General features: G+C 45.6%; 1 protein-coding gene across 4 annotated transcripts in view; it reads left to right on the top strand.

Annotated features, from left to right (window-relative positions):
- The window catches only part of LOC126475478 (uncharacterized), a 507,316-nt gene that overhangs the window by 185,952 nt on the left and 303,156 nt on the right, over positions 1 to 18,208 (top strand). For all 4 annotated transcript variants that reach the window (XM_050103373.1, XM_050103374.1, XM_050103371.1 and 1 more), the window contains exon 2: positions 1,916 to 2,241. In XM_050103373.1, coding sequence (XP_049959330.1) covers positions 1,916 to 2,241 — 326 coding nt within the window. The remainder of the gene's footprint in view (positions 1 to 1,915; positions 2,242 to 18,208) is intronic.

The raw sequence follows: 18,208 nt of genomic DNA, 5'->3' as shown, positions 1-18,208 counted from the left end.
TGTATATCATTCCAAAGCTGAAAAGTCCTTTTTTACTCTCGCGTATATATGAAACTTGAAGTTGTTTGCTACAAAATGATATATCTGCCGATTGTGTAAGTTATCTCAATAAATTTCTGTATCGTTCTAAAGTTGTATCGTCCTTTTGACTTGCCCTGTATAGTCCCTCCAAAGAGTCGTCAGGCGCACTTTCTCTGGTGTTTCAGGATATATTTGCTATTTCGTTTTTGCATAGTGCTTCGTCTAGCTTGTAACTGGAGTCATCCCAAACAAATACACTACTGGCCATTAAAATTGCTACACCAAGAAGAAATGCAGATGATAAACGGGTATTCATTGGACAAATATATTATACTAGAACTGACATATGATTACATTTTCACGCAATTTGGGTGCATAGACACAGAACAACCACCTCTGGCCGTAATAACGGCCTTGATACGCCTGGGCATTGAGTCAAACAGAGCTTGGGTGGCGTGTACAGGTACAGCTGCCCATGCAGTTTCAACACGATACCACAGTTCATCAAGAGTAGTGACTGGCGTATCGTGACGAGCCAGCTGCTCGGCCACCACTGACCAGACGTTTTCAATTGGTGAAAGATCTGGAGAATGTGCTGGCCAGGGCAGCAGCCGAACATTTTCTGTATCCAGAAAGGCCCGTACAGGTCCTGCAACATGCGGTCGTGCATTATCCTGCTGAAATGTAGGGTTTCGCAGGTATCGAATGAAGGGTACAGCCACGGGTCGTAACACATCTGAAATGTAAAGTCCACTGTTCAAAGTGCCGTCAATGCGAATAAGAGGTGACCGAGACGTGTAACCAATGGCACCCCATACCATCACGCCAGGTGATATGCCAGTGTGGCGATGACAAATACACGCTTCCAATGTGTGTTCACCGCGATGTCGCCAAACACGGATGCGACCATCATGATGCTGTAAACAGAACCTGGATTCATCCTAAAAAATGACGTTTTGCCATTCGCGCACCCAGGTTCATCGTTGCGTTGAGTACACCATCGCAGGCGCTCCTGTCTGTGATGCAGCGTCAAGGGTAACCGCAGCCATGGACTCCGAGCTGATAGTCCATGCTGCTGCAAACGTCGTCGAAAAGTTCGTGCAGATGGTTGTTGTCTTGCAAACGTCCCCATCTGTTGACTCAGGGATCGAGACGTGCGGATAAGATGCCTATCATCTCGACTGCTAGTGATAAGAGGCCATTGGGATCCAGCACGGCGTTCTGTATTACCCTCCTGAACCCACCGATTCCATATTCTGCTAACAGTCATATCCATAGGATCTCGACCAACGCGAGCAGCAATGTCGCGATACGATAAACCGCAATCGCGACAGGCTACATTCCGACCTTTATCAAAGTCGGAAACGTGATGGTACGCATTTCTCCTCCTTACACGAGGCATCACAACAAAGTTTCACTAGGCAACGCCGGTGAACTGCTGTTTCTGTATGAGAAATCGTTTGGAAACTTTCCTCAAGTCAGCACGTCGTAGGTGTCACCAACGGCGCCAACCTTCTGTGAATGCTCTGAAAAGCTAATCATTTGCACATCACAGCATCTTCTTCCTGTCGGTTAAATTTCGCCTCTGTAGCACGTCATCTTCATGGTTAGCAACTTTAATGGCCAGTAGAGTACTACTCGTCGCGTCATTCGTGCGTCTCCCAGTGTAGACGGGAAGTGTCGGTTTGTTTCCCGTTACAAACAAAATTATTTTGAAAGGGATTTTCTACGTGCCCATTGGATGGTGCGGTCCTGCATTAGTCTTTTTGACTTGCGTATAAAATTTTCCAATTTTTAGCCCATTTCTTATAATGGTGATAACCTACTAAGGTGACGAAATGCAGGCCACCTAGCTAATCATAGACTGAGGTGTTGTGACGTGGTGTGGTTGCAGAGGACAGCGGCCACTGGTTCCAGTGGCGGGTGCAGGAGCTGGTGCGCAGCCTGCAGCAGGCGGGCAGCGGCCGCGGCCGGGACAGGGACAGGGACAGGGACAGGGAGAGGGCCCGCACGGCGCCGGCGCCCACCGCCTCGCTGGCCGGCCGCCTGCGGCAGTTCGCGCAGCAGCAGCCGCCGCGCCTGCGCCGCCTCTTCAGCAGCGCCTCCACCGCCTCCTCCGCCTCCGCCCCCGCGTCTGCGCCGGGCTCGCCACTCCGCCGCCAGGAGCGCCACGGCGCCGGCGACGCGCCGCCGCCCGATACGGCGCCGCCCGTCGTAGAGGTGAGCGGCAGCAAACCACTCAGCACCAGTACCAGGTCCCAGCCTGTATTAGATGTCGATGTAGCCACTGCAAGCGGTTAAGTCCTGAAAGGAGACTACTGTTGTAGGTGCAGGATATGTACTGAGGTGACGAGTCATGGGATAACGACATGCGCGTATACAGATGGCAGCAGTATCACGTACACAAGGTATAAAAGGGCAATGAATTGTCGAATCCGCAATTTGTACTCGGCGGATCACACGGAGTTTTGCTAAAAACTTGCCTTCTGTGCACCTTTCCTGACTCCAACAAGATTGGGAAAGGGGGGAGGGGATGGCAGTAGTACACAAAGTATCCTCCGCCACATCCAGAAGGTGGCTTGCAGAATGTGGATGTGGACGCTACACGGACTAAACAGAATTGTTTTAAAGCTCTCAAAGTAACAGTCCAGACTAAAATTTACTTTTTCTCGTATATTTTCAATTGAACAGCGTGTGTCATTTCTCCGCATAATCACTCCAGTCTAAAAAGTTATCTAAACGATCTTTTAATTTTAAAAGAATAAAATGTATGGAAAAACAGACAGAAAGGTTAAAACGCATTCCCATTACGTCAGCCCTGAAGCGGAGACGTCTTCTCATGTAACAGAACTTAATCATCACGCGGCGACCTTTATTACTCTACCGTTCAAGCTGCTGCTGAGTGTGTAGAATAAAACAATAAAATGAATGAAGCGCTTACAGCGTCTTTTTTTTTATTAGTAGAATGTTCTTTAAATTCGGTTCTACGGAGACCTCATTGACCTTGTCTATCTGAACTACAAAGCAATTTTCCGGCCTTGGTCGCAGCTTGTTAACGACCTACTCTATCCTGGAAACGACTTATGCCACCACCTATCCACAAACATCTAAATATGCTGACCAGTACTGACGCTGTAGGGTGATGCCAGCGGAAGCTGAATGAGCAGGGAGCAGGAAGAAATGTAGGAAGGAAGATTAAATTTTATCGACGAGGCCATTGGAGACGGAAAACAAGCTTGTAAGAAGGTGAAGAAAGTTGACTGTGCGGTTTTTTTTCCAATCAGGAAAACCACGAGAAACCTTAATCTGAATGGTCGACCGATAGGAAGAAATGGGAGTCCAGATTTTCTTTCTCAGCACGTCAAAGATTAAACAGACATTTTCGAGTAGAGGTGATCCACATTACGTTGCTCCTGACCTCTTAAAGTAATCTAAAAGCAAATACTGAACAGTCTTTCCACCATAAGGCCTGGGCAGAAAGCAACTTGGGATAGCGAAGATGCCCACACACAATGTCTGAAAGACACTGACACTACATCACTTCACTCACGGGGAGCGGTCCACTGTCAACCAGATGAAGACTATGCAACATATCAACAGAGTGACGTAAGTCGCCAAAGAGACAAAATAATAACCGTCATTAAAAGCGTGTGCTTCGTTTACGCGGTAGTATAACTGCTCGGAGAGGGGGAATTGCCCATTTCGAGATATGCGAGTTTTTCAGCATTTCACTGATATGTGCTGCCTCGTTTTTCAGCAGTTACATTTTATCGTCAGAATGCACGGAATAAGAGTGTTCACACGTTAAATAGAGCTTCTTATGAGCCGGTAGGCTGACGTCACTGTAGGACAGGGTTTGCAAGTGTGGATACAGGGACGTTGGATACAGGGACGTTATACTTTAGAGATATCATGTATACGTGACTCTACCGGACACGACACTAGGAGAGATGATAATCGGTCCCTCGACACGTATTAGCCGCTGAACAGTAACAGTGTATTTCGCCTCTATATTGCTAGATTGCGATATTGGCTATAAATCGCAGAAAATGCTAAGATGCTGCAATACCTACGAGTGACGTTTCGAATCAATGTATAGCAGAATGGCCACATAAAACAAATTGTGGGAAAAGTATATGTCGGGCTAAAATCCAATGGTTGAATCTTAAGGAAACGTAATTCATCCACGGATGAGGTGGCTTATAAGGGATTCTGACGTGATTACGGCCGCACGAAGGGAATTAACAGACTATGAACACGAAGTGATATTTGGAGTTAGACGCATGGGCCATTCCGTTTCGAAGATCATTAAGGAATTCGGTATTCCGAGACCCACAGTGTCAAGAATGTGTGCCGAGAATACGAAATTTTGGGCATTATCTCCCCAACGCTGTGGCCGACGGCCTTCACGTAACGACCGAGAGCAGCGGCGTTTGGTGAGGTGTCAGAGCTAACAGCCGAGCAATACTGCATGCCTATGCAATATCGCCTCAGTTGTGCGACTGGATTCGTGATATCCTGCCAGAAAGGTCACAGTTCGTAGTAATAGAGGGAAAGTCATCGAGTAAAACAGAAGTAATATCTGGCGTTCCCCAAGGAAGTGTCATATGCCCCCTATTGTTCCTAATATATATTAACGACATAGGAGGCAATCTGAGTAGCCCTCTTAGATTGTTTGCAGATAATGCTGCCATTTACCGTCTTGTAAAGTCATCAGATGATCAAAATGATCTGTTCGATGAGTACGCGCTGTTTCGTAATCGATTTATTAGGCTCTTCGCCTGCCTGAAAAAAATTAGTCTCAATACTGCACCAGCAGCGTACATTTGGGATGAATTACTTTAATACTGTACGTTGGGCGAATAACGTGGGAATGAAAAAAAAGTGACCATGAAATAAAATTTAGTTAGACGAGCGTGCTAGCTAAGACATCGCATTATTATGCACGTATGTAGAGAGAGGCTGTAGAGATTTTTAAACACCACAATAATTTTAACAGGAAAGAAGAAGGCTTGAAGTTAGATAAGATATGGCGATCGACTTTGTGCCAAAGATGTGACAATCGATTACCTTCGATCGAGAGTAATGACGCCAGCCAGAGATAGTTTTACTGTTGACAACACGTGACGACTGGTGGCGCCCTCTACACGCTCTATATAAACAGAACCTCCACGGCCTAGCAGCCAGTCGTAGACTCACCTCAGATGATGTTGCCCGCAGCTGGCAACGAAACGTCAGGGAGAAGTATTTCTACTATTGGACCACGGCCTCTTAGCCCGGAAGTTTTAATTACTTAAGACGCCGGCCGTGAAAGCCTACACGCTATGATTATTGGTAGCCAGATTCGATCCAGTGGCGTCGCACTTGTGTAACTAACCGCTCGTCTGCGAACTGCTTGAATGCTATCGACCGTATAAAGTATATAGGGAAAGCCTAAAATTTTCGAACTCCAGAACGGTTGTGAGTTGCGTTTTGCTCTTTATATATGTTGAAGTCGTAGTCGTGTCCTACACACCTTCACAGTATGAGTGAAAACGGTGAGGGGAAGATGGTACGTCCTCTTGCGTGCCCTACGATTGTGGACGCAGGTTTGATGAGCCATGGCTACGCAAGAATGTGACGGAGGGGATTGCTGTTTCTCTCAACAGTTTCGGCATGTACTATCTCATATATATATAAATCTGTCTCGCGAATTGTTGTATTTGCCGTTTACAGAAGAACGGCCAGCGGGTGATTCGGCGCGTCTTCCTGGCAGGAATGTCTTGTGAATGCGGTCAGGCCACAACTCCATCGACGTAGGCAGACCCTCACGAAAGAAACTGAAAAGTGCCACTTGCAAACGTAGATATTATATTTAGCATTTCGTGCCGTTTCCGAGACTTAATTTTCGTGTTGGATTTACCTGAGTAATTTATTTATGTAACGGTATGAACATTTTTAGTACTTCAGAACGGGTGGGGTTCTGATCACCAAGACAATCGCTTTTTAATACGCTCTTGGCTACCAGGTAACGAACTCGGCAGGCAATAGTCCTATCGGTCGACTAGCATTATGTAAGCCGCCCCATCCGTGGATGAATTACATTTCCTTAAGATTCAACCATTGGACCTTAGCCCCGACATATACTTTTCCCACAATTCGTTTTATGTGGCCATTCTGCTATACATTTATTCGAAGCGTCACTCGTAGGTATTGCAGCGTCGTAGCGTTTTCTGCGATTTATAGCCAATATCGCAATCTAGCAATATAGAGGTGAAATACACTGTTACACTTCAGCGTCTAATACGTGTCGGGGGACGCGATTATCGTCTCTCCTAGTGTCGTGTCCGGTAGAGTCACGTATACATGATATCTCTCTAATGCAACGTCCATGTATCCACACTTGCAAATCTTGTCCTACATTGACGTCAGCCTACCGGCTCATAAGAAGCTCTATTTAACGTGTGAACACTCTTATTCCGTGCATTCTGGCAATAAAATGTAACTGCTGAAAAACGAGGCAGCATATATCAGTGAAATGCTGAAAAACTCTCAGTCTCGAAATGGGCAGTTCCCCCTGTCCGAGCAATTATACTACCGCGTAATTAGAGCACACGCTCTTACTGACGGTTATTATTCTGTGTCGCTTACAGCGAGCTCTCTTTGGCGACTTACGTCGCTCTTTTGATATGTTGCATAGTCTTCATGTGGTTGACAGTAGACCGCTCCTCGTGAGTGAACCGATGTTGGTGAGTGTCTTTCAGATATTCTGTGTGGGCATCTTCGCTATCCCAAGTTGCTTTCTGCCCAGGCCTTAGTGGTGGAAATATTGTGCAGTCTTTGCTTTTAGGCTTTAAGAGCTCAGGGGCAAGGTAAAGTGGATCACTTCTTCTTGAAAATGTCTGTTTAATCTTTGACGTGCTAAGAAAGAAAATCTGGACTCCCATTTCTTCCTATCGGTCGACCATTCAGATTAAGGTTTCTCGTGGTTTTCCTGATTGGAAAAAAACGCACAGTCAATTTCCTTCCCCTTCTTCCAAGCTTTTTTTCACTCTCCAATGGCCTCGTCATTAAAATTTAATCTCCCTTCCTACATTTCTTCCTGCTCTCTGCTCATTCAGCTTCTGCTGGCATCATCCTACAGCGTCAGTACTGGTCAGCATATTTAAATATTTGTGGATAGGTGGTAGACTAAGTCGTTTCCAGGATAGAGTAGGTCGTTAACAAGCTGCGACCAAGGCCGGAATCATTTCTTTGTAGGTCAGATCGACAAGGCCAATGAGGTCTCCGTAGAACCGAAATAACATTCTACTAATCGAAAAGACGCTGTAAGCACTTCATTGATTCTGTTGTTTTATTCTACTCTCGTAGCAGCAGCTTGGACGCTAGAATACTTCTTAAATCTCCAGTTGGTGACTTTCCTTTGCAATTCCAGTATCTCAATATTTATAGTAGATGCTTTATTGCTCGCGATAAGAAAGGTCGCCGCGTGATGATTAAGTTCTGTTACATGAGAAGACGTCTCCGCTTCAGGGCTGACGTAATGGGAATGCGTTTTAACCTTTCTGTCTGTTTTTCCATACATTTTATTCTTTTAAAATTAAAAGATCGTTTAGATAACTTTTTAGACTGGAGTGATTATGCGGAGAAATGACACACGCTGTTCAATTGAAAATATACGAGAAAAAGTAAATTTTAGTCTGGACTGTTACTTTGAGAGCTTTAAAACAATTCTGTTTAGTCCGTGCAGCGTCTACATCCAGATTCTGCAAGCCACCTTATGGATGTGGCGGAGGGCACTTTGTGAACTACTTTCATCCCCCTCCCCCCATTTCCGAATCTTGTTGGAGTCAGGAAAGGTGCACGGAAGGAAAGTTTCTAGCAAGCCTCCGTGTGATCCCCTAACACTATAATTTTTACCTATATGGTCTTCTCGCGAGATACTCGTAGGAGGAAGCAATATATTGATTGATTGATTTGTTTACGGATGTACGCCCATAGAATTTGAACACTGATCCACACCATGATTGAGAAAGCTCTGTTGTAAAGTCTGACACTGGACTTGGAAGAGCGTCTGTGTAATCCCGTTTACGTGAGGCTCTCAAACGGATTTCGTAAACCGATTTTCCAATTCCGCCTCTGGGTGGTCATGTAAAAATTTCAAAATCGATTTTGGAAATCCGCTTCCGGTTGCCGGTTTTCCAATTCCGTAATCGATTTTCGCTCCTGCGTAAACGCAACTGTTTTGAAAAGTGGTTGGGCTGTCGATCTTCGTTTTTTTTTTTTTTCAAAAAATTTTGGATAATATGGGCGGGAGTGGCTTTTTGTACAGTGAAGGACAAGTAGAAATATTAGACTGAAGCTCTTTACACGCTGTATAAATTGTAAACTGTATCAGATATTTTCCAACTGGGCTATCACATTCGCTTCGGACCTTAACATGTGCCGGCCGGTGTAGCCGAGCGGTTCTAGGCGCTTCTGTCTGGAACCGCGCGACCGCTACGGTCGCAGGTTCGAATCCTGCATCGGGCATGGAGGTGTGTAATGTCCTTAGGTTAGTTAGGTTTAAGTAGTTCTCAGTGCTAGGGGACTGATGACCTCAGATGTTAAGTCCCATAGTGCTCAGAACCATTTATTTAGTAACGCCAAAGTGGCGTTTAACAGAGGAAGCGTTTTTCTTAAGTCTGTGCGAATAATGAATTAAAGTAATTTTAAAATGCTCCCATTGCCAACAGTGGGCTGCATGAAGCCACTTTTCCCCTTTCTTTGTATTTCGCTTCACCGGTTAGCAGTAAACATTTTTATGGCGAAGAGTTGCTTTAATAACGTGTTTTACCCTGCGTCACACACGATACGTGGCTTGCGAAATATGGATTCTGACACGTTGCAAAACATGGACAAAGTTCCTAGCAGCGAACGATGCCGCCCTTCCCGCTTCAGATTAATTAAACCTTATTGGCTGTCTGCCGTGAGCGCAGCTGATCATTCACCAAGCAAACAGGAAATGAAGTCACATGTTGAGCCACGTGCCGCCCGTCGAACGTAACAGACACACAGGCCAATTGTTTACACGCCGAAGTCGTCGTGGAAGTCGGAACACATTACACTGCTCTTAACTAATGAAGGTTAACTTTTCGCTTAGCAATATCTCTCATAGTTGTGCGCCTAGCGGCAGTGTTTTTATAAAAAGTCAAGAATTTGTATAGACGAGGTAAACAAAAAGCGATGTTTACCCCCCCCTCTTTCGAGCCAGTTATGCACAGAGATTAGGAAATTGTGTTGTAGCGTTTGTGTTGGCAACACACCTTAAGTATAAGGGGCAATCAAAAAGTTTACGTTTGAGGGCGTTGCTGCAGCGTTTATGCAACGTTGCGCGACTGCGATGAGGGTTTTTAAGCACCGACATACAAGCACCTTATTAGTGTGGCATTTGTGTCTTTCCGACGGGCCTGCTGTAAATGCAGAAAAGTGAACTATAGCGACGTTTTTACCAAAACAGGACCAACGTGTTGTTGTTCTTTTCTTGAATGTCGAAGAACAAGCACCGGTAGACATCCTTCAGAGAACGAAGAATGTGCGTGGTGCAGCAAGTCTGTCGAAAACCGTTGTGGAATGGTGCACGACAAAGGGTGCTGCTGCTTCATGATAGTGTACTTCCCCATATCGCAAAAGTCGCAACGCCGAAGTCAGGCCAACTGAAGTGCCAGGCGCTCGAGCACCCGCCGTCTAGTTCTGATCTCTCCTCACGCGATTATCAAGCCCTTCGGTCCCCTAAAAAGGGTCGGCGATTACTGTCGGACAAGGATGTGCGGTATGCAGTTACAGACTTGCTCACGTAGCAGGTCAACGTGTTCTACCAAACGGTTATCTTTGACCTGGTGCGAGGGCGGGAGGATTCCCTGAGTGCTCACTGCTGTTTCGCCTGATTGGCACACCGATTCTGGACTCGACAGCCTTCTTCGTCCCCCTCTTGTAAATGGCGTTCCGAAGGTCTTCCATATTTTACTCAACTAAGCGGTATACAATGTGTGTGTGTGTGTGTGTGTGTGTGTGTGTGTGTGTGTGTGTGTGTGTGTGTGTGTGTGTGTGTCTCCATTGCAGGTTTCCTCCACCTGGATTTAGTGCCTGTGACGTTCTTGCAGACAGTGGCTCAGTATCTCTTGCCTCTTCTGTGACCTGTGGAATGACAATCTCCTTTGACGTAGGTGACTAGCAGCGATACCTCCGTAAGAAAAGCGGTACCTATTATAAAATTATTAAGTACCAACATGGCAGTGTCTACGCTGTTTTCCTCCTTGTTTTCGTTTGAATGATCCAACATAAGTATAGTAATTCATTAAATAGGCAAAGCTGATGACGTTTCACTCTCTGGAAACTGACAATACTCAGTCACTTTCCCCTTGGCATACGTGTCAGGTTGTGCGCCTCACCGCGCATGAATCCACAATACAAAGTCATGACTTGACAGTTTGTGATGTCTTACCAACAATACCGGAAACACTTAAATCCTCTCTTTTAAGTAATGGGCTGTATATCATCACAATTAAGTATTATATTTTGGAGTGATGAGTTCGCCTTGGGCTATACAGAGTGTTCAAAAAGCCAGTATAAATTTGAAAACTGAATAAATCACGGAATAATGTAGATAGAGAGGTACAAAATGACACACATGCTTGAAATGACATGGGGTTTTATTAGAACCAAAAAAATACAAAAGTTAAAAAAATATCCGACAGATGCCGCTTCATCTGCTCAGAACAGCAATAATTAGCATAACAAAGTAAGACAAAGCAAAGATTGTTCTTTACAGGAAATGCTCAATATGTCCACCATCATTCCTCAACAATAGCTGTAGTCGAGGAATAATGTTGTGAACAGCATGTCCGGAATTATGGTGAGGCATTGGCGTCGGATGTTGTATTTCAGCATCCCTAGAGATGTCGGTCGATCACGATACACTTGCGACTCCAGGTAACCCCAAAGCCAATAATAGCACGGACTGAGGTCTGGGGACCTGAGAGGCCAAGCATGACGAAAGTGGCGGCTGAGCACACGATCACCACCAAACGACGCGCGCAAGAGATCTTTCACGCGTCTAGCAATATGGGGTGGAGCGCCATCCTGCATAAACATCGTACGTTCCAGCAGGTCTTTATCAGCCAGGCTGGGGATGATGCGATTCTGTAACATATCGGCGTACCTCTCACCCGGCACTGTTACAAAACCAGAATCACGCATTTCCTTGAAGAAAAAAGGCCCGATAGCGGTAGATGTGGTAAATCCAACCCATACCGTGACTTTCTCGTCGTGCAATGGAGTTTCCACGACAGTTCTAAGATTTTCGGTAGCCCAAATTCTGCAGTTGTGGGCGTTGACAGACCCTCGGAGCGTGAAATGAGCTTCGTCGGTCGACGACACGGTACTCAACCAATCGTCATCTTACGCCATCTTTTGAAACGCCCACATCGCAAATGCCCTCCACTTCACTAAATCGCCAGGTAACAGTTCATGATGCCCATGGATTTTGTACGGATAGCATCGGAGGGTACGCCTAAATGCCAAACAGTAGTGTATGGAATGCCGGTGCACGAGCGTCGACTTCCCCGTGCATAGACGAACCCGCTACAGTCTCCATTTCTTCGTGAACTGTCTCAGCAACATTACGCCTTGTGCTCGGTCGGCCACTACGGGGTCTGTCGTCAAAACAACCCGTGGCTTTGAACTTCGAAATCATTCTCGCCACAGCTGTATTTGTCAACAGACCTTTACCCGTTCGAATCCCCTTCCTATGGCGATAGGATCGTAACGCTGAACTAGCACATTCCCCATTCTGATAATACAGCTTCACTAAAAGCGCCTTTTCAGGCAACGTCAACATGCTGCGACTGCTGGCGCATCTGACTCTCTCATTACAGCTCCTTTTATACACGATTGTCATGCGCAGTCACTGACGTTTTGCTGTCCAGCGCCATCTGTCGGACATTTTGTGAACCTTTTTTTTTTTTTAAATAAAACCCCATGTCATTCCAAGCATGTGTGTCAATTTTTACCTCTCCATCTGCATTATTCCGTGGTTTATTAGGTTTTCAAATTTATGCTGACTTTTTGATCACCCGGTCTATAAATGTTGTCAGTAGATGGCGCTGTAAACTACTTAACGTAAGTGGGGTCGGTTACATACGACAGATAATTGCATTACGACGGTTATGGTTTGAGCTGCACATTGCTTCATCTATAGATCCTACTGTTCGGTGTGCATGGCTGCAGAAGTTTGGTAGTCAACGCTTGTGGCACTGTTAGGTAAGCCCATCCACCAAGACAAGGTAGTACCACATCGGAATGGAAAAATCGGTTTTTAATTGTTCTGAGGCCAAAAACCGCATAAAAACGAAAGTGATACCAGCTTTTAATTGTCTTTGGCCCAAACACCTCATAAAAATCAAAATGACATCGGTTTCTTACTGTCGTGAGACTGGCGCAAGACACGTTCAATATGCTGTCCACCGTTTCCTGCCAAAGTTGAAGTCGTGAAACAACATATTCCACAACAGATTGGAGTGTCCCGGGGATCGCGTACAGAATACGTTGAGCAACGCGTGCCTTCAAGTCAGCTAGATTCATAAAAGGAGCACTGAAGACAACATCTTTCAGATACTCCCACAGCCAGAAGTCACACGGATAAAAATCAGGTGATCTGGAAGGCCAGGCTGTAGGGAAATGGCGGCCCACAAGTGTAACATTTCCGAAATACCTCTGCAGAAGACGTTTCACTGGCTGTGCAATGTGCGAAGGAGCGCCATCTGTCATAAAAATGATCTTGCCGACATATCCACGCTGTTGAAGGGCTGTAGTGACGTTGGTACGCGGAGCTCTCTCATAGGGTTGACCAGTGATGATGGTACTGGTAGTAGGACACACGGGACTCATATCCTTGAAAAAAATTCGGCACTACGATAAACGATGCCGTCAAACCTACAGAACCCTATTTGCAGAATGAAGTGGTATCGATTGATGTGCGTGCGCGTTTTCCGTTGCCCATATTCTGTGAAAACTGGTATTTCGTTTCTCGGATGGATAAGAATAAATGTGTTAGGGATGACAGTTCCCATCTACATCTACATTTATACTCCCCAAGCCACCCAACGGTGTGTGGCGGAGGGCACTTTACGTGCCACTGTCATTACCTCCCTTTCCTGTTCCAGTCGCGTATGGTTCGCGGAGAATGTCACCATACGAACGCAAAAGGTATGATTAACAAAAACCTTGGACTCCAGCTAATAGAATCGCTTTTTGGCCAGAAGTGTATTCGGAAGAGGCCACGTTTCTATGGCCTTAACTAGCGTGAAAAGTTTAGAAGTGTTGGAGTTTGTGAACAGTATAAACATTTGATTAAAGAAAAACAAAAAAAAAGATCTCTGCAGATCTAAGACTATGCCAGCGAAGCAGCAGGCGCTCCCCTGTACTCTGCTGGACGCGCCCTTGTGTTAATCACGAGATTAACTGTTTCGTCTGTCACCAAATAATAAACAAGAAGAATGACCTCTTTTCTTTAGAGAGTACGCTAGCCCCGCCTTCTGACAGACGAAATCGGCTTCGCCTTCTTTTTGGAGAGGGGGGTGGGGGGAGGGATCGGATAGGATGGCACACCAGATATCTCTCACTGCCTTAATTGCTGTTTCTTTTCTGACGAGAGCTACTCGTTCATCAAAATGGTTCAAATGGCCCTGAGCACTATGGGACTTAACATCTGAGGTTATCAGTCTCCTAGAGCTTAGAACTACTTAAACCGAACTAATCTGAGGACATCACATACATCCATGCCCGAGGCAGGATTCGAACCTGCGACCGTAGCAGTCACGCGGTTCCGGACTGAAGCTCCTAGAACCGCTCGGCCACCGAGGCCGGCATTCTTTCATCGTTACAACCAACATAGAGTGTCCACCTAAAATAAGTTTGATTATTTGTAAAACGATCAAACAGTGGCATAAAATTGATTTTTCCATTTTTATTTGGTCAAAACTCACTGCATACGCCATCCACGTTTCACAAAGCTTTCTCATAGCTGGGCTCTGTATGTAACACAGTACTGCATTTTCTGCGTCAGTTATTCGGTCACACCTTTAACCATCAATCGTCAAGTACCACATTGTGCTCTTTCTCGCCGGCTTAATCCGCAGTTGCAGTTCTGTCCTTATTTCTTGATGGTAAAGTAGCAGGCGGATTAAAATTGCTTATCAACTTTGGCGTATTTCTGTAGACTATTAACCGTCCTAAATTCATGACTGAAGGCCGTATTAGTCCATGCGAACGAAATAGCGCAACGAGCTGAAAAAGTGTGATCAACAAATCTATTCCCTACATTATCTCAACTATTAACATAGATACGTCTATACATGTTGCGCAATAACAAAAGAACATTCATATTTAATCAGCGCTTTATCTGTGACAGGCCAAGAAACTTCCAACTGCGCTTCGTATCCATGAGGCTATGCTTTGCCTTTATTAAACTATACCGTGTTGGGTGATATTTCTCAAGTAGTTGTTTTATTAACTCTGAAAAAGATAATGCAGTAAATCTAGAAGCAATCAAGGCCAACATGTGGCTATTCGACGGCAGTTTCCCTGCCCACCGCAAGTTTCCGGTTCTTGGCACGCTCGCACGCGTCCCCTTCCCTCCGTCTCTCTCTCTCTCTCTCTCTCTCTCTCTCTCTCTCTCTCTCTCTCTCTCTCTCACACACACACACACACACACACACACACACACACACACTCCCCCCTCTCTCTCCCACCCCCCTCCCTCCCTCCCGTCCTCCAGTTCGTGACATCCTTTTCCGTTCTTTCTCTTCTTCGTTTGTTTCTGTCCTACATAACTTTTTGAAGCAGCTTCTAAGAAACCGGAAAACCCGACCGAGCGAGGTGGCGCAGTGGTTAGCACACTGGACTCGCATTCGGGAGGACGACGGTTCAATCCCATCTCCGGCCATCCTGATTTAGGTTTTCCGTGATTTCCCTAAATCGTTTCAGGCAAATGCCGGGATGGTTCCTTTGAAAGGGCACGGCCGATTTCCTTCCCAATCCTTCCCTAACCCGAGCTTGCGCTCCGTCTCTAATGACCTCGTTGTCGACGGGACGTTAAACACTAACCACCACCACCACCGGAAAACACAAATCAAGCTGTCCGGATGGACAATTCAGCGCTGCTCTTTGCGAATACGAGTGTGACACCTTCAACCGTTTTCCCCGTTGCGCTATGCATCTCCTGTTGCCGTGTTGCGTCCGGCTAAAAAACCGATAAAATTAAAAGAATCTGCATCTCGGTTCCACAAAAAACTTTCAGCTGTGTGTCATCGGCTATGTCTGGTATCACTATGGTTTCACCCACTAGTTGTGTGCCATTCGCGAATGGTATTCGGAATAAGATTGTCGGTATGCCTCCGAATGTACTCGAATTTTTCAAATTCTACCTTCGTAGTCTTGTGAGAGATGATACGAGAAGTAGTAATATGTTCTCTGACTTGGCTTAGAACGTACGCTCTCGGAATTTGAATGGTAAACCTCTTCGTGAGGCACAACGCCTCTCTTATAATGTCGGCCTGTGCAGTTTGTTGAGCATTTCCCCGGCGCTATCTCATTTGCTAGACAAACGTACGATTCCGAAAATTTGTACCACTTGTACATAAAAGGACTTACACTGCTTACAGTTAAGATATTAATGTTATTGTTTGTTCAAAAAATGGTTCAAATGGCTCTGAGCACTATGGGACTTAACTTCTAAGGTCATCAGTCCCCTAGAACTTAGAACTACTTAAACCTAACTAACCTAAGGACATCACACACATCCAGGATTCGAACCTGCGACCGTAGCGGCCTCGCGATTCCAGACTGAAGCGCCAAAACCGCTCGGCCACACTGGCCGGCTTATTGTTTGTTCGAACAGACATTTCTGAGGTTTAGTAATAAAGTTATGCTGCTCGTGTTCGGCGGTAACAGTTGGAAACTGTTCGTATTGTTCGCTCTGCCAGAGCTCATATTTTGCGTACGACGTCATTGGTCACGTGAGGTGCTAATTGTCAAAGCACGCCTTCTGTTCGCACCTTACGTTCTGTATTACCTGAAGAAATACAGCAACCACTTATTCTTTATACAGATTTATTTGTGGCAAGGCGCGTTTTCGGAATTCACCCTTTTTTAATTGGCGTAATTAATTCAAATCCTCGTCAGTACAACATTTTTATAGACAGCTTTTTGTAGGCTGCAGCTGTCTTCTATTCTGTAACGTCTACCTTTTTTCCTCCTCCATGTACGTGCATAGCCCAAACACTTATAGCTTGTTCAGGACCGAGGTTGAGAGTGTAGACATGTTGTTATACTATGTACAAAGCCATTTTGTATCAAGTCCTGAGGATGGGCTAAGGCCGCGTCAAATAAAGGAACTTTTTAGCAACCATGGATCCGTTCTTTTTAAACGACGCGTTAAAGCAGTGTATAAAAAGGGCTCAAAATTTATAGAATGGCCGCAGGCCTCCTACACAGCATTATGTCGCAACTTTCAGCCTCACTTGATATGCGCTGATGCAGCGCAGAATCGACCATTTCACCGACTATTTTCCCAGCGGCTGTAAGTACGTTGGGAATATTGGAACTGTAGGTCCTAGGGGAAAGGACATGGCAGACACACATACAGGAGACCAGCTGCGGACGTCTACTAGAGTCGCGCCTCACACTTACCTCAGGACGAAATAGGAAATAATAGAAAATATATCAGGGATATCCGATTGTGGGACTCGGGCCCGCACCGTCTTCCGGCGGTAAACCACGGTTCACCTGCACAATATGTTATTGTTGTGGTCTTCAGCCCGAGGACTGGTGTGGTGCAACTCTCCAAGACACTCGGTTGTGCGAGCCTCATCTCCGCATAACTACTGCAACCTACATCTTTCTGAATCTACTTAATGTATTCATCTCTTCGTCTCCCTCTACGATTTGTACCACTCAAACTTCCCTCCAGTACTAAATTTGTGATTCCTGGATGTCTCAGAATGTGTCCCATCAACCGATCTCTTCTTTCGGTCAAATTTTGCCACAAATTCGTTGTCTCCCCAATTCTGTTCAGTACCTCGCCATTAGTTACGCGATCAGCACCTCTAAACATCAGTATTCTCCTGTAGCGCAACATTTAGAAATTTTCTATTTTCTTTTAGTGGAAACTGTTTATCGTCCATGTTTCATTTTCATACATGGCTATGCTCCAGACAAATACTTTCAGAAAAGACCTCGTAACACTTAAATTTACGAGGATCGTTCAATAAGTAATGCCCCACATTTTTTTCTCAGAACATATTTATTGTTAAGAGTCAGAAATTGGTGACACTACACATCAACGTGTCTAGTCCGTGTCGCATTTTTCTACGTAGTCTCCATAACGTTCTATAACCGTACGTCAACATTGTGGAACAAAATGTATTGCCGCGCGGGATTAGCCGAGCGGTCTTTGGCGCTGCAGTCATGGATTGTGCGGCTGGTCCCGGCGGAGGTTCGAGTCCTCCCTCGGGCATGGGTGTGTGTGTGTTTGTCCTGAGGATAAATTAGGTTAAGTAGTGTGTAAGCTTAGAGACTGATGATCTTAGCAGTTAAGTCCCATAAGATTTCACACACATTTTTTTTTTTCGAAGAAAATGTATTCTCTGCTGGTAAAAGCTCCTTTCCTGTAGGCGTAGCCATGTTTTCACTGCATGACTGACACTCTCGTCATCTTCAAAGTGCGTTCCCCGTAGAGAATCTTTAAGCAGCGCAGAGATGGAATTCCAAAGGTGCCAGGTCTGAACTGTAGGGTAGATGGGGCAGTGATGTCCAACCCAATTTGACGATGTGTTCCCTGGTTCTCAGACTTGCGTATGGGCATGCATTATCGTGTTGGAACAATATTTCTGCTGGATTCTTTTATGCCTCTGAATTGATGGTTGACCCTGTTGGCATCATATCGACGAGAACGACGCCATCACAATCCGAGAAGGCTGTCACCATGACTTTTCCGGCAGATGGGGTTGTCTTGAATTTCTTCTTTTGTAGTGGATGACGATGATACCACTCCATGGATTGCCATTTTGTTACCGTCGCAAAGCAGTGCACCCAGCTTTCGTCCCCCGTAACGATCCGTGACAGAAAGGCCTCTCCGTCGGTCTCAATACGCTCCAACGATTCAGATGAA

Source organism: Schistocerca serialis, chromosome 4 (genome assembly GCF_023864345.2).
Source record: "Schistocerca serialis cubense isolate TAMUIC-IGC-003099 chromosome 4, iqSchSeri2.2, whole genome shotgun sequence".
Lineage (NCBI taxonomy): Eukaryota > Metazoa > Arthropoda > Insecta > Orthoptera > Acrididae > Schistocerca > Schistocerca serialis.
This window is presented reverse-complemented; position numbering and strand designations above follow the sequence as displayed.